The 15257-nt window shown below is 41.3% G+C and overlaps 2 protein-coding genes across 2 annotated transcripts; one reads left to right on the top strand and one right to left on the bottom strand.

Annotated features, from left to right (window-relative positions):
• Positions 1–8194: 8194 nt before the first annotated feature.
• LOC117137832 lies at positions 8195–9088 on the bottom strand. Its single transcript, XM_033299521.1, has 2 exons — positions 8799–9088; positions 8195–8741 (listed from the first exon to the last, which is right to left on the bottom strand). The coding sequence occupies exons 1-2, from the start codon at positions 9000–9002 to the stop codon at positions 8268–8270; spliced, it is 678 nt and encodes a 225-aa protein (XP_033155412.1). The 5' UTR covers positions 9003–9088; the 3' UTR covers positions 8195–8267.
• Positions 9089–10487: 1399 nt separating this feature from the next.
• Positions 10488–14209, top strand: LOC117138505. Its single transcript, XM_033300637.1, is given in 2 exon segments — positions 10488–10501; positions 13969–14209. Coding segments are annotated over 2 exon segments (255 nt in total).
• Positions 14210–15257: the final 1048 nt, after the last annotated feature.

Raw genomic sequence — 15257 nt, 5'->3', positions numbered from 1 at the left:
AGCTATAAACAATTGAATAAAATTAAGCAAATATTTTCATACTTTGCACTTGTATGGGGAAGGCTTTAAGACACATGCATATAATCGCTTTTATTCCGGATATCAATTTAACAATTAACGTAAATCGTTTTTGCTCACTGACGACGCAGTTGCCAGGCCTACCAATAGTTTATTGTTTAAAGGGATCAACACGACCACAAGCACAAACACACACGAACATACACAAGCGCAATAATTACATTATATTTCACCATTTGCATGCAATTTTCCTTTTGGCTGCCATTGTCTGCTCCGGGTGAATAGCGCCATCTGTTGGCCGGGCTAACGAACACTCGGCAGGTTAAAGTGCTCGGCAATCAAAGGACTCCAGCCCATTGTGACTCGTATTGCGAGTGCAGCTAACAAACAAATTTGCAAATCATCAAATATAATTTCTAAACAAATTACAAACGAACTGCCGCAGCCCCAAAAGTCGGCAATGCAATGTACCATACAAATTGCCCACACAGTTGCATACAACGCACTTTAGGCCCATGTTGCACTGTGCGTTTGTCTCCTGAACATTTACAAATTATGCCATAAATGTATCCTCGCAGCCGAACACATGCACACACAGGAACGATGATGATTTGCCGCTGGCATTAAATTTCACAGTAGGATTTTCGGGGCGGAGGCGCATTGTGTGTTTACCACTGCAGTTGCATTCCCGTTCACTGATAGCCGTTTTCCCGCCCGCTCCTGATCCTGCATCTGCTCCTGATTCTGTGATTCTGATTCCGAATCCGATTCGGATACGGATACTGTTCACCCAGCGCCGGCTAAATCATATGCAAATGCATGCGTATGACATTTGGGCTCGAAATTTTATTGTCCGCTCCGGTTGCTAAATTATTTAGAGCCTGATTCCTGTTGCCATGACGATCCAGGACGAGTGGGAGTGCACTGGGAAAAATGGTTGTTATTTATTCTGTTAAAGTGGCAACCTCAGCATTGGGCTTACAAACAGTACGCAAAAAATAGTAAGTACTAATCATTTTTTAAATTGTTTATATGTGTTCATAAGTTCAATAATCATCATGTTACTGAAGGAAATTTGAATTTGAATGCAGATTCTTACATTATTATACTACGTTAATAAATTAATACTGAATTTGTATAGCATTTTATATATAATCATATTTCTAGCTGAACTTGCTCATTATTTTCCACAGTGTTAACCGACAACATGCATTTTGGGCTCTGCCCAACACCACAGACAACCGCATAATTTATGCAAAATGCGTATGGGAATGCGTGTGTGTGTGCGTGGGCGTAACAATGTGTGTGTACGTGTGAGTGTCGCAAGTTTTAGTTGCTTTTTGGCATTGAAATCGAGCCGAGCTTTTTGGGCCTGTCTTTCAATTTGACATAAAACCTTTGCCGGATCCCTTTTTTTGCTCACGCATGACACTTTATGCAAAGTGCTCATCCCTTCCCCGCCTCTGTTTCTTACCCTCCTCTTCCGGTCTCCCTTTTTGGGGCGTATTTCACGCCCTTTTGCCGCCACACATCAAAATAAACGTAAGAAAATTTATTTTCCCATACATGTGTATATAAGTATTGCCCTTGAAGAATATCTCCCGCAAATGAGCCTCGCAAATTTTCTTTTCCCTTTGTGCAGCTCTTTTATGAGCAGCCAACCGTGTGTAAAAAAAAACGGAGAAATTCATCCAAAAGTTCATTAAATTTCGAATCCTTTGCTTAAAGAGGATGTAATAATGGTGGTAATAACCAACAAATATGAATTAAATTAAAAATTTTCAAGAATAAATTACGATTTTTGTGGTATATACTAAAATTTGTAACATCTTAGCAAACAACTTTTTACATACAATATATTTCTAGCTTAAAGTGCCTTTCAGGACTCCTAAATCCCACAATTTTAACAAGAATCGTTAGGGAACTGACGTGGAAAACCGGGACGTAAATTGCGAGGAACCCGCAACTCAGCTCGTTGAGCAGATAAGCAAACAGATTTATGACTGCATTTAGGGGTAAGCATTTGCAGTGAGCTCTCGTTTTACTCTCAACTTTTGACTCTGGAGGCCTTTAAAAATTCAGAAGACAACACTCAATTCGTACGCCGTCATTCGTAATTAAAACGAACCACTCACGTACTTTTGCCAGCCAGACAAACAGAGCCAACGACTGTCAAAAGTCGCCTACGAATTGTCCGTCCGTCCATCCGTCCGAATCCTCAAATTGACAGCCAGCCGAATGGAGAGGGGTATATGTGTATCTATATATGGGGCGAAAGAGATGGCCAGACCGGACATGGACACACAATAATTTAGTACGTAATAGACACGACCCTGCCGAACCGGAGTCCCTTGTCCGTTGTGCGGAGAACGTTGTCCGTTGTCCGTAGTCGCACCAACAGACAGATGCTAGACAACTCCGGTTGCAGCCCTGAACTTGTTCATTAACACAAAACATAAGCCGCCAGACAGACATGTGAATGATGAAGCACGAGCGAGTCGGCCCAATGGAGTGGGTGACGGCCAAATGGACAGGGATACTCGTAGATATCATAAATTGCGAAACTAGGGCTGGCCGACAAAAACATAAGCTATAAAGAAATTGGTCCTGAGGGGAACCAAATTTAGTATGTCTTACTAGAATTATGGAAATATACAAATGATTTCAGCTAAATAATAATATTATATCATACTAATATAAATATGTTCATACTTAATTTGAAAATCTATTTGGTTTAAAATGTATTATCTTTACTTAGACAACAAAATACAAGTGCTTGCTCAAGCTCATCTCTATTTGCCCACATATCATGCACTCCTACAAAGAATAGGGTTCGGTGTTTCAGGCCTTTAGACCATAGTTCAAGTGCCATTAAAATCGAGTCTTGGCACTCGGGCATCTGCCAATGTGAAGGGAGCATAGAATGGGAATGGAAATAGGAATGGGAATGGCAATGGCAATGGAAATGGGATGAGGGGGAAATTTGTGCAACAAATTAGTAGCAAAGTTGGCTCGGACCCGTGACTCCGCACCCACTCCTTGGCTGACTCGCACTGGGCAAATATCCGACTGCGGAAATTGCAATGAGACACGTGATCATGGAGACTCGACTACATCCGCTTGCCAGACAAATAAATCTTCATTTTGACTTGAACTTTTGCTGCGGTCCGTCGGCCAAAACGAGAAGTTGGTAGCAAATTAACAGCTGTTGCGTAGCTGTGGTTCCGAGCTCTACGCTGGCGAGCTACCGAGTAGTCCTGAGTCCTGAGTCCTGAGTCCTGAGTCCTGAGTTCCTGCGGCTTCTCAGGTGATTTACGGCCAAGTTGAGACTCGGCTAACGGCGTCTGCATATTAATATGTGACTTGCCATTTTACTTTCTACGCCATGGAACTTGCAATCAAATCCGACTCCTGCACTTTCCCCCAGATGCATTCCATTTCGCTTTATGCCCCGACCTGCTCCCAGCACGTTTTATTGTTGTGCCGGCCAATTTGTGACGAGTGAGTGCATATAATAAAGCAAATTATATTTCAAATTCAAATGCTATGCAGTCGAGCGGAAGGCGTCTCAAGAGCCGGGCTCGCAACGATAACGTGGCTGTGAGCACGGAATACGTATACGCCACGTTGTCTAGTTGGCCAACGCTGCAACGTGACCATGGCCTCTGCGACGGCTGGTTCCTAAAAGTATGTTACAATTATTTTCATCAAAAAGCAGCCAGCGAATTCCCCGTCGCACACCACGCAAAATGGTTACTTGCATTTTGGAGCTGAGAATTGATGGTTTTAAAAAACTAACTTGTAAACAAATAGCTGAAACTTTCGAGTAGCAAACAAATTATATTAATAAGCAAGCTTAACTGAAGTAATAATAAATACATAATTAAATAATTCACATTTAGTTTAACCATAATCCATAATGTAATATAATCACATATTACATTGTCATATTTTGTGACTTTTCGATTTTATTAGCTAAATTGCTTAATGGATGTTAAACCGTTTGATTTCATTTAATTGCATTTAAATAAAAAATAACGTTGTTGTCTAAATTGAATTCAAATACTGGTCGCAATCACAGGAAACCAAGAATAGTCTTCCGTAATAATTTAATTTAATCCGATTAGTTTAATTGGTCGCCTGGACATCATTTGTGTGCAATTTTTTTGCCATTGCTCCAGCAGTCGTTGTTGTTTTTTCTATGCAATGTACTACAACATGGGGGGCAAAGAGCAGAACAAAACAGGAGTGCACTTGAAATTGTTGATGGGCGAAGTGAGTCGACTTGTGTGTGCGTCAGAATATCCTTTCATCAGGACTTTCCTGCCCAACGGTTGCATCCGCATGCTTAAAGTTTTGTTTCGGGTTTTTAATTTTTTTCTGGTTTCGTTGTCAACTTTTCCCTTTGTTTTGCATTTTAGTTGCCCCTGGCCTCTGACCCCACCATCCACCTCAGTGATCCCCTCACCAACCATCACCAACGAATTGGGAAAAGCATTTCGAAAATGTGGAGAAATGAAAACTTCTGGCCCCGGTCTGCAATGCTGACCGATGTCGACATCGTTGTTGGTCAGCCGCATGGCATAAAGAGCGACAGTCCGCAGGACATTTTATATTTAATTTACAGTGTGACCGCAGTTGGTTTCCGTCCATCTATCTGTCTGTCTCTGTTTCGCCGGTATCTGCGTCTCTCTCTCTCTGTCGCTTCGGCCTTAAACGAGTATATGTGCATATAATACCAACCATTCTGTGCTGTGCGAGTGCATTTAATAAAGTGCAGTGCGGCGGCTATGAAAATGAACGGGGTTGGCCATGCATTGGTTGATTTCCACTCTCTGGACGCTCCCGCATCATTGTTTCTGTTTGTTCTCGCCAAACGGTCAGAAATTAATTTCTAATTCCCATTATGGTGGTCCAGTTGGCCGAAATCTACCAAATACGCTATCCATTAAGTAAACACGTATATATATTTGAACGAAAATTGCATTAAATAAAGTTCCCAATAGGCTTTCGGCCGTCCAAAGTGGGGATTAGCGAGTGGCCGGCTGACGGGTGATGCTGGACGGGGGAGGGGGGCGTGGCACAATCACAGTGGCCTACAGTTGCCACAACAACAACTGAAATAAGCCCAACAAATTCGAATGGGTATTAAAACGAAAAACTTGAAGGGGATGCAGCGATGGAAGTACTTTCAATGCCCTTTAAAGAACTTCAATTCAACATTTCTCGAATGTCGTATTATCTCTAAAAATATTTATTTTAAATTAATTACAAACTATAATCAACAAAATCAAAAATAACACTTACATTTCTTCTATATAGACACCTATATTCTAGGGCATAAAATCGCCTATATCAGAGTATACGTGCAACGCAAAATTCCATTCTCAATTATTTTTGCCCTGTATCCACTCGACAATTTCCTTTTTATTTTTTTGAGTTCCTGAACTTGTGAGGATTTTAGCAGGGGGAGGAGGGTGGAGGAACATGGGCGGCATTCTGAATTGGTGCCGAGCATTGGATGAGCTGAAGCCGGCCATGTCCATGCCCATTCAGTGTGCAGTCGTCCACACTTTTATTGCTTTAATTGCGCACCGAAGCGCAACAAGAATCGACGCACATCCCTCTCACATCCAGGACACACATGTTGCTAATGAAGTTTCTAACAACATTTCAACTCCTGTCAGATCATAATCTGTTAATCTGCGAGGCCCGACCCACGGGCCCAGGATGGCTGATGTGGCATAAAAGTAAACTGGAGCATGTCGAACCTGGCGACAACTGTACGTTAACACACCAATCCCGAGACACACGAGTCCTTTACGTTTTTTGACCCGGGAGAGGGGATACAAGTAAATGATGATGGATTCTTACTTTGTCATTGGGGGACTTATGCTCAGGAGGCTGGTTCATCAGTCGAAATGTATACAGATTGGAAGATGGCTAATTAAAGGGAAATACTTGGCAATCGATATGGCTCTAAGTATATAGCTAAATTAAGGTATAAAAAGCAGGCAGAAGCAACCAAATCCTGTGGACCTCTATCTGTGCATAAACAGGACAATTTCAGGAAATTGACATAGGTTAAATAAGCAGCATTTACAAGTGCCAATTGCTAATTATTTTGAGTGCCTTGGGAACAAGTTCAAGTCTTCTGGTGCTAACATGAATTTACCTTAACTTGGTACTAATTCATTAACTCTAAGTTAAAATTGCCTTCGTTTTGTTGCAATATTACAATTTACTAATTCGATCGATTGACTAAGCTGCCACCGAAACTCAGAGCATTGATAATATCCTTTGGCAAATACAAACACAAATAAAGGCTGGCAAATACAAGCACTCGCACACACACCCACACACACATCTGCAATTTGAGCAACATGTCAAAGTAAACAAACACTGTCAATGGGAAAACTACTCGAGGGGGTGGGCGAATTGAGGGAGTGGTGCTGGCGCATTTGTATGTGTTATGCTTACGCCTCGATTGTGCTGGAAAATCAACAAGCCCATCGACGGACCATTCATTGACGTCTAAGCGCCGAATGGGTGTGTATTTTAATTAAACCTGTTTTTCGAAGGCATTTATCAGATGCAGACCGGATGTGCACCTCAACGCACCAGCCGACCCACCCACCACTATCAGGTGCCACAAACAAAAACTAGAAAATGCTAGCGTGCTAAAAGCACGGTAACAAATGGAGATCATATAGAGGAACGGAATGTTTAGAGACCCAAGTCACATTGTACATTCAACATGTGTATTGAACTGTGTTTCAAAAATTATTGAAATAGATTGAAATTCGGTTAAAGGGATTTTGAACATACAAATACATATACTTTAAACATATAAGTATATTAAAATGTTATTATTAGAAGCATATTTAATTTAATCACAAAATTACTAAAATTAAGTTCAAAACAACTGCTCCAAAATCGAAGATATAAAAAATACTATTATTGCTTTTGAAAAAGAGTTATTATCGAATTGGACTAAGCATTTTTCTAAGTACACAGAATAGCCATTCAAGCCAGAACCCAAAATGTTTCCCTGTTAATGGACTTTCGATATTTGCAGGAAGTTATGGCAGTCTGATTTATGTCCATGCCTTTTACCTTTGGCTGGCGTCCACCAGGTGAAGTCGTTTAATTATTGAACAAGAAGGGCTAACCGAACCAATGGGGTTGGCTGGCAATCAAATTTGGAATGGTCTGGCATAAAAATTGCAAGCAGATTTCCATTGGCATGCTGCCATTGACATTGCCATTGCCATTACTTACTTACATCAAATAAAACTTCAGTTTACAGCCCGGCACATAAAGTTCTCCAATTGAGGGAAAATCGGGAAAACACAGAAATCAAAGTAAGCACCTAAGCGGCTTATGCAAAAGACAATCGAACCCCATACCCACTTCTAGATCTTCTTCTTCGCATTTTATTCCCATTTTATAATGCCAATAGGCAAAAAGTGTTAAACAAAATTTGCGTCTGGCGTTTATTGAGTGGAACGAACGCCTCAGTTCGAGCTGAATGGAAAATGTAAAAATCTAACCATCCACTCGCCGGGTAAAAGCAAAAGTTTAAATTACTTTCTAGTGAAACTTTGATCCGCAACAAAAAAAAATGGGCTAAAAGCAGAATGCCAGCGAGATTAATGCTTAAAGCGTAAAGGGTAAAATGCTGAATTGTTAAATAACTAATGCATGGCCAATGAACTTGCCGAGCAAAAGTTTTAGCAATTTATCTGCGTGCCCTTTTTTTCCCCTGCTTTAGTTTCCTTCAAAATATTTTATGTTAAATACAAGATATGAATTTCGAAAAAATGCACGCAACATTTTTTTGAAAATTATAATTAATAATCTCAGTCTTTCAAAAGAAAAATGCTTATGTCCTTAATTGAACAGGTAGTCTTAGACCAAAATAATTTATTACAGAATATAGAACTTTTTGAAAGCGGTAAGTTTTGAAATAAATGTTTATTCGAAATGAAAAACTATATTTTTAAAGTGCAGTTGGTTCAGCATATATATTTTTACAAATATTTAATAACAATACAAAATTAAGGTGTTTAAAAGTAATAATAAAAATGTATTACATAATGAAATAATTTCAATTTCTTTTGTTTACAAATTTCGAAATTTCGCATACCAGGTTAGCAAAAAAGTTGCCTGTTAATTAATCTTAATTGTACAGTTCATGCTTTATTCAAACTATAGTCAATACTAAAAACTAATATTTTGGGTTTACTTTAATTATAAGTGGGAGCTCGATCGATGGACGCCGCCTCCAGAATAACCTTCATTATCTTGTCCTTGGCAAACTCGGAGGCGTCGGTGTTCAACTGTCGTAGCCGGTCGGCCACAAAGTCCCCGAAGATCTGGGCGCTGTCCTTCTGGGTGCGCAGCGCATTGGCCACTGCCTTGTTGACCATCTCCTCGTCCATGATGCTGATAGTGGACATCTCGCCCTCGCCTTCAACGTCATCCTCCAGCCTCTGCTCACCGCCGCCGGTCAGGGAGCACGAGGAGAACATGACCTGCTCTGGTTCGTAAAGTGCCAGATTCTCGATGATTTCCTCGTAGTCGACGGACTGATCCGATGCACTGATTTTTTCCTTCTTCACCGGGGACGTTTTTGGCTGCGATTTCACCTTGACCTTATAGGGAGTGGTGCTGGAGCTGCCGGCGGATGACCTGTTTAAGGGGCTGTCGTCCGCGGTTTTCTGGAAAGGTGATGGATTCAAATTAGGCGGGATTCATGACTGGCTGTGCACACTCACTGTTTGTTGCTGTTTGAGATTTAAGTGCTTCATATGCTTCTTGGTTGACGCATGTGCACGCAGATCACTTATTTTGGTGTTTACACAGCATTTGCAGAAGCGGCAGTGCGCCCGGTAGGAGTCGTCCGGATCCCGCCGCAGCCACGCACGAAACTCCTCCATTTGCAGCCACACATCGCGCAGTTTCTGCTTGTAAATTTTCATAATTCGACAAAAAGCGCAATGGAAATTAATTAAAACACGACGTACAGCAACAAAGTCAATGCAATAGTGATGACAATAACAATGCGAGTAGTGACGCCTGCCGCCAGTGTTGCCAGTTTGCTGGCAGCAAAAAAGCTGTTTCTAGCTGTACAGAAAAAAAGCTGTCTAACGCAGGGCGAAGAAAGCTTTAAAAAAGCTAAAACGCCACAGTGCGCCTGTGTGATTTTCGTGACGCTTTAATATAGCCATGTTCAATAATAGCTTAAGTACGAGGTTTATTTTTAATCTAAGATGTGTATTTATTAATTACAGTGATATATATATTGGTAAATTTTTTTTTGTTTCATTTCAGTAATATTTTTTTATTATTACGAATATTTTTAGTAATCCGAAACAATTTTAAATTTATTTAATGGCTCGAATTTAGCTAGATATTATCAATAATTTATCTGATCTGGCCACATTGTCATCTCTAAATATCTCTAGAATCTTACTATCGTGTGCACAAACTCACTGATCGTGACCTATCGATAGCACAGTACTCATTTTATCGATAAGACGCGATCAAATGTTTTTTTGTATAATATTAATTCAAATTGCATTATAGTTTTTAAAAATGATCTCGAAATATTATATATAGTTGTAAAAACCGGTATGAAAATTTGTATTTCATACAGAAATTTTTCAACCTCTTTTTTTTAATAGTGCATTCAAGTCCTACCAAATATTGTCTTTTTTATTTTGTTAGAGAGAATTCACCCGCCATGCGATGTCCTTTGTAGTGGGGCTTCCGGGCATTGGCAAAGGACTCTCGAGCTGGCAGACAAACAAAACTGAACCGCAGACAACCCACTCAATTGGAGTTGGCTCCTTTAAAAGTTCATTCGTTTGTAAATAATTTTTAGCCGGCGGCAAAATCGATACTTCGCTTAAGATTTTTGCATATATAGCGACCATCGCTCTGAAAATTTTGTCAAGCTGCGCAAAACTTTCAACGGCAGCCGACGAGCAAAGTTATATGAGCAGCGTATGCCGATAATGCATAAGAGAGAAGTCGAGGGGGAAATGCGGAGAAATGGCAGAAGAGGAAGAAGAAGGAGAAATGAAAGCATAAGCCGGTAGGGGAAGTTTTACTATTAAAGTTTTTCATCAGCGCCTATTTGTCGAGCACTCGAAACGTGGCCCTAAACCCCCTTTTTGGTGCTGAGGCGAAGGGCAAATATTTGTCAGGCAATTAAATGTTTACTGTTTTTATTATATGCTCTTGTTTGCCCAACCCTTCTCCCCCATTTTATTGCGACAAAGGAGCGGAATGAAAGGGTTTTTGTTGGCTATTCCGGCTAAAATTAATCACACGCCTCGTTGCCGCAGTGCAAACAATCCAGGCAAAAGCGTACAGACTAACCGCAGTACAGCTTAGTGTGCACCTTGCATTTAGTATTGTGAAAATATTGGTTTCGAAGGAGTGGGATTGTAATAAACGTAATGGAGATGAATACGTGAGTCACCAGCAGAGACATCTACTTGGTGCTCTTCGTCACTATGTGGAATGCCGTCCGCAGTGAAGTCGAGATAAACCGAAAAGATAAAAACCATCCGCAGATCATTTCAGACCAACTTCTCACCTACGTAGCCATAATTATTTCGTATCAATTAATAAACCACAACCATCGTCATCCACTCAATGGTAATGGGATTTGCTGGTCAGCATTTGAAGCGATTCATTGAAGCGGATCAGCCACTCGTTCCGGCTCAAGCACCACCCAGTCTCGATTTTCCGGCATATGCATACAAATTAATTAACAACACTCGTTTGGGGCCATAGTAAATTAATAATTTAGCCAGACATTACGCATATACGACGCATCGGCTGAGTGGCAGTAAAAAGCTGTCCAAAAACGCGTCGGAGATGGGCCAAGAGTCATTTTAATTACCACATAACAGGGCAGCGGGCCACAAATGGCAACTGGGAAATGGGAAATGCGAAATGCCGGGGCTTTTGGAGTGGGTGAGCGGAAAATGGGAAATGGAGAAGGGAAAGCATGAAAGCATGTCACGCTAAATGGGAAATGTTGCGAATACGACCTGAGGGCACAAGTGCCTGGGAAGTCTGCGTGAGTGTGTGCGTTTTATGACATTGCCAATTTACGAAATTTCATAAATATAAATTGGTTTTAAATGTTAAAATAAAACAATTAAAATTGCCGCTGGTAAGCAGCAAAGTGAGTGGCCCAACTCCACCAAAATGCGTTCATGAGCAATATTCACGAATTTAGCAAACATTTGAGGAGCCCTGAATAATTTAGTCGATATTATGATTGCATTTCCCGCGAGAGGAAGTGAGTGCAAATCGGAAATTAGCCCCACCCACACTATTCACATCTATGTACATTGAACTTTTAGCCAAATCACAGCCGGTAAAATGGCTCAATTCAAACGAGGCAAACAGCAAATTCATTTTAGCCCACAAACCATTTCTTTGCTGTTTGTAAACAGCTGAAAAACGCTGGAAATTGTTTATGGCTGTTACAGTTCTCGAACATTTCATCGGTTGGGCCATAAAAGGGCATGACAAATGAATGAAATTCGTTGGCAATTTTCGTTTTCAGTGCCCCCATAAATTTCGCACTAATAAAACTGCGAAAAAGTGTGCTACAAAAAGCAATTGGAAAGGCATCAAATCCGAGTGCAATAAATACAACCTGAACAGTATGCTCCGCCGCATTTCTGTAAGTCAGCAATCAATGTGGAGTTCTCCGAGCTGAGATGAAATCTTTGACTTTAAGTCGGAGCTATTAAATGGCGGAGCATAGCCAACAAATCGATATTTAATGACAGAGCTAAGTCGCACCCGCCCACCCAAGAACACGCCCCCCAGACTAACACTCACACACCCAAACAAAGCGAGCACATACATCATTGTCAATGTCAAAGTGTCAAAGCAAACTTTGCAGTGCACAAAGCCAACGGCGCATAGTTATTACACTGAAAGAAACAATAATCGTTCTCCAACTTTAGCCATCACGTTATGTCTAAAATCGATGAGGTTCACAGCTGTTACTTAGCACTGCAAAAATATTTTATAAATACAAATATTCCTCGACCTCAAATAAAAGATTTTGCCTTGTGCTCTGCGAAATTCTCAATCCTCAGTGTTCGGAATCATTTCATCGGCCGACCCAAGTCAAGTGCAATAAACCCTCGAATCGGCTGGGGAGTTTTGCATTCGGCCACGCCCACATAATGCCATCGCCTCTGTAGCCCGCAGTTATGATGTTGCAGTAAGCAGCGAGTAAACTGCAATTTGCGCACAAAAACTTTGCTTGCGACAAACTTTCCGCCCCATATGTCCCTCTCTTTCGCGCCCAGTGCTGCCCTCTCTTTCGTTCGCATTGTTTTTATCTCTCTCACTCCGCTTAGCAAACGGGCAACAATTTGAACTGACAAAGTCCGGCGATAAAAAAAATGTTTAAGTACTTTAGTTGCGCTCCGAATGCATCGCACAAAAGTTTATTAAACAAACAGGTAACAATAAAAGTGAATGGCGGAGAGAAAGGGAGATAAGAAAACATGGATGATTTACTCATTCTGTTTTTTTTTTTAACAGATGTTTCAATGAATAACAAATTTATAGTTGCCGATGTTGTGTGGGTCAACGAGGTTTTTAAATAACTGAAGTGGAAAAGGGATGGTCGGGTAATAATATATATATAGACTATAGTTTAAAAGCCAAGCAATTTGTACAAATGGGCTGACCAGAATTTTTGTTTGGGAAAACATTTTCTTAAATTCCGTCGATTAAAAAAAAAACGTATGTATGGCTACACAGCAAAGAAATAGGATAAATAAGTAAGCATTAAACAAAATATTTAATACATATGAACAACAATGAATTTTCAAATTCAATTTTTTTCCGGTAAGATAAGTTTTTTTCTTAAAGAATGTTGACAACTCTGCCCCAGCGGTTTTTTATTTTTTGAAGAGGGGAGGTGAAGAAAAATCCCAAATAATTGGGTGTCGAATTGACGAGTTGCTTGTGTTTAGTAATAAGCCCCTCGCCGACTCACTATTAACAATGTACAGTCATCACTGCTCTCCTGTCGACCTTCGTCCTGTCCACCCCCAAGCCTTCCTGGCGCCACGCCCCCTGCGCATCCCCGCCCACCAATTGGATGTACGCCACTCGCATAATCAATTATGCGTCTGCAGTGCGTCCAAAGTTCTCTCTAAACTTGGCAATTTATTTGCACCGGAAACTCAACATAAATCAAACTAATTTCTCCTGGGATTTTTCAGCACAACTTCCAACGTGTCCCATTCGCCATCTCTGTCACGCTCTCACCGCTGGTGCTCTGGTCACGTGTCTCGCTGCGTGGGAGGGAGCGGGATGGCAGATGGGCGGCTGTGGCAAATTGAATTTGTCGCGGTGTATCGCATAATTTGGGGAGTATTGTGCTTCTAATTGGCCGCTCGAAGGATTCGTAAAAGTGAAAGCCCCAAGACATGCGGAAATTCGACGGATCTACTGATTAGACAGGCTGTGTTCTAAATTATCAACGGTATTGCATGGGTGTATATGCGGTGAATGCAAATTGCGTGAGACAACCCTATTCAAATGGACCGCATTGTGTTCTTGGCGCCTGTTAACTTGGATATTCCGAGACATTTCGGTTGTCCTTGGCAGAAAAGCAGTTCGCATTCAAACGGGGAATTTACAATTTTTTAACTAGCCTAGTAGTCAACATTAACACACAGAAATTCTAAAATTATATGTGTCCAAAATGCAAATGGTATTAATTGATAATACAGCCAATGCCGATGAATTGCCAATGGAACCGCATCTCAAAGATCTCAGTGCACTGGGGGAAACAATATAACATTTATGAGGTTTTATAAAATTCTTGAAATGCTCTTTTCCAAGTGCATAAGTCTCTCCCTCTAATTAACTGCCTCACCTCCTCATTAGCTTCGACCAGATAGCGGTGGACATGGACGACGGAGCGAGATGGTACCGGGAGATTTATGAGATCTTTGACGTGACACTGGTGCCACCACGTCAGTTCATCTGTCACGATTTGGCACCGTACCACGAACCGAAGCCCGATTCACCTGACCAGGTGTTCGAGTACAAGGACTTCCTGAGCTACCTGGGCGTCCTGCAAACTCTGCCTTTGGACACCTTGTAGCTCCTCGAAAAGCCCCTCTGATGGTCCAAATGGCATCGATTCCTCGACGGCTGCATCGTCGCTCCTCCTCATCCTTCTCCTCTGCCCGACGACCTTGTTGATGATGATGATGATGTGGCTGTGCAAGATGACAGCGATCGTGCTGCGTGGCAGTAACAGCAAATTTGCATTACCTGGGCAGGTGTGTTCCTGCTTCCACTTCCCCAAATGAGCTTAATGCCAGTCGCGTTTAAACGAGGGCTGAATGAAAAGTTTGTAGTTTGACAAACAAGCACATTTTAGCACATTTTTTAAATGTTTAATAAAATGTACCATGAATTTTATTTGCTTTTATTTTTAAACCGACTGAAAACTGTATTTAATCAAACCTCGCACTCTATTCAACTTATGTAAGAGTGCCACAGACAGAGAGGTATTATTATTATGCATATACTAAGTACCACAAATGGTTTAACTTTAGGCTCAAGCAGCCTTTAAGTTCCTCAGTCCAAAAACCTCTTAGTACCCACAACCCTGATTTCCAAGCGTATTGCACTTTCCCGGTGATTTTCGAAACAATTTCCTCATCAGCGGTAGCTGTGAGCCACATTTCCAGCACCGTCGTCATCCTGGCCACATCACCTTGTTTCGGTTTGGAATGCTCGCGGCGCTGCTCCCGAGCTTTGAACCCACCGCCGCCCCCTGAATTTTCCGCCCACAGTGGCGCACACCTGGCGTCGCTGGGAAATTGAAAATGTTTGTTGCTGCGGCAAGAGTCTGCAAAGTTGGCAAATCGAGATTGCAGTTTGCTGTGACGATGATGTTTACGAGGAGAATGTTACCTGCTGCCTTTCGGCTAATAACTGCAAGCCGCAGGTCCGTAAAATAAAAGCATTTGTATAATTACAATTACGCGGGAAATAAAAATACAGCCTAGCCAAACGCTTTAAATAAAATTCATGGGAAAACAATTTTCTAATATGCTCAACACTTTGAGGCTTGGATAAAGCAAATGTGAGCTCATGTGTGCAACCTGTTATTAAAATCATAAATCTGCATTAGCCGAGACTGGGTGGGCAAACAAAACGGC

This window comes from Drosophila mauritiana, chromosome 2R (genome assembly GCF_004382145.1).
Source record: "Drosophila mauritiana strain mau12 chromosome 2R, ASM438214v1, whole genome shotgun sequence".
NCBI lineage: Eukaryota > Metazoa > Arthropoda > Insecta > Diptera > Drosophilidae > Drosophila > Drosophila mauritiana.
Note: the sequence above shows the minus strand (reverse complement) of the source record. Positions and strands in the feature narration are given on the sequence as shown.

Excerpts from the sequence above, each read along its gene's own strand:
- LOC117137832 (XM_033299521.1), bottom strand. The coding sequence starts at position 9,002 with ATGAAAATTTACAAGCAGAAACTGCGCGATGTGTGGCTGCAAATGGAG. Across the intron at positions 8,742-8,798 it reads ATCTCAAACAGCAACAAACA|AAAACCGCGGACGACAGCCC; the intron begins GTGAGTGTGCAC and ends TCACCTTTCCAG.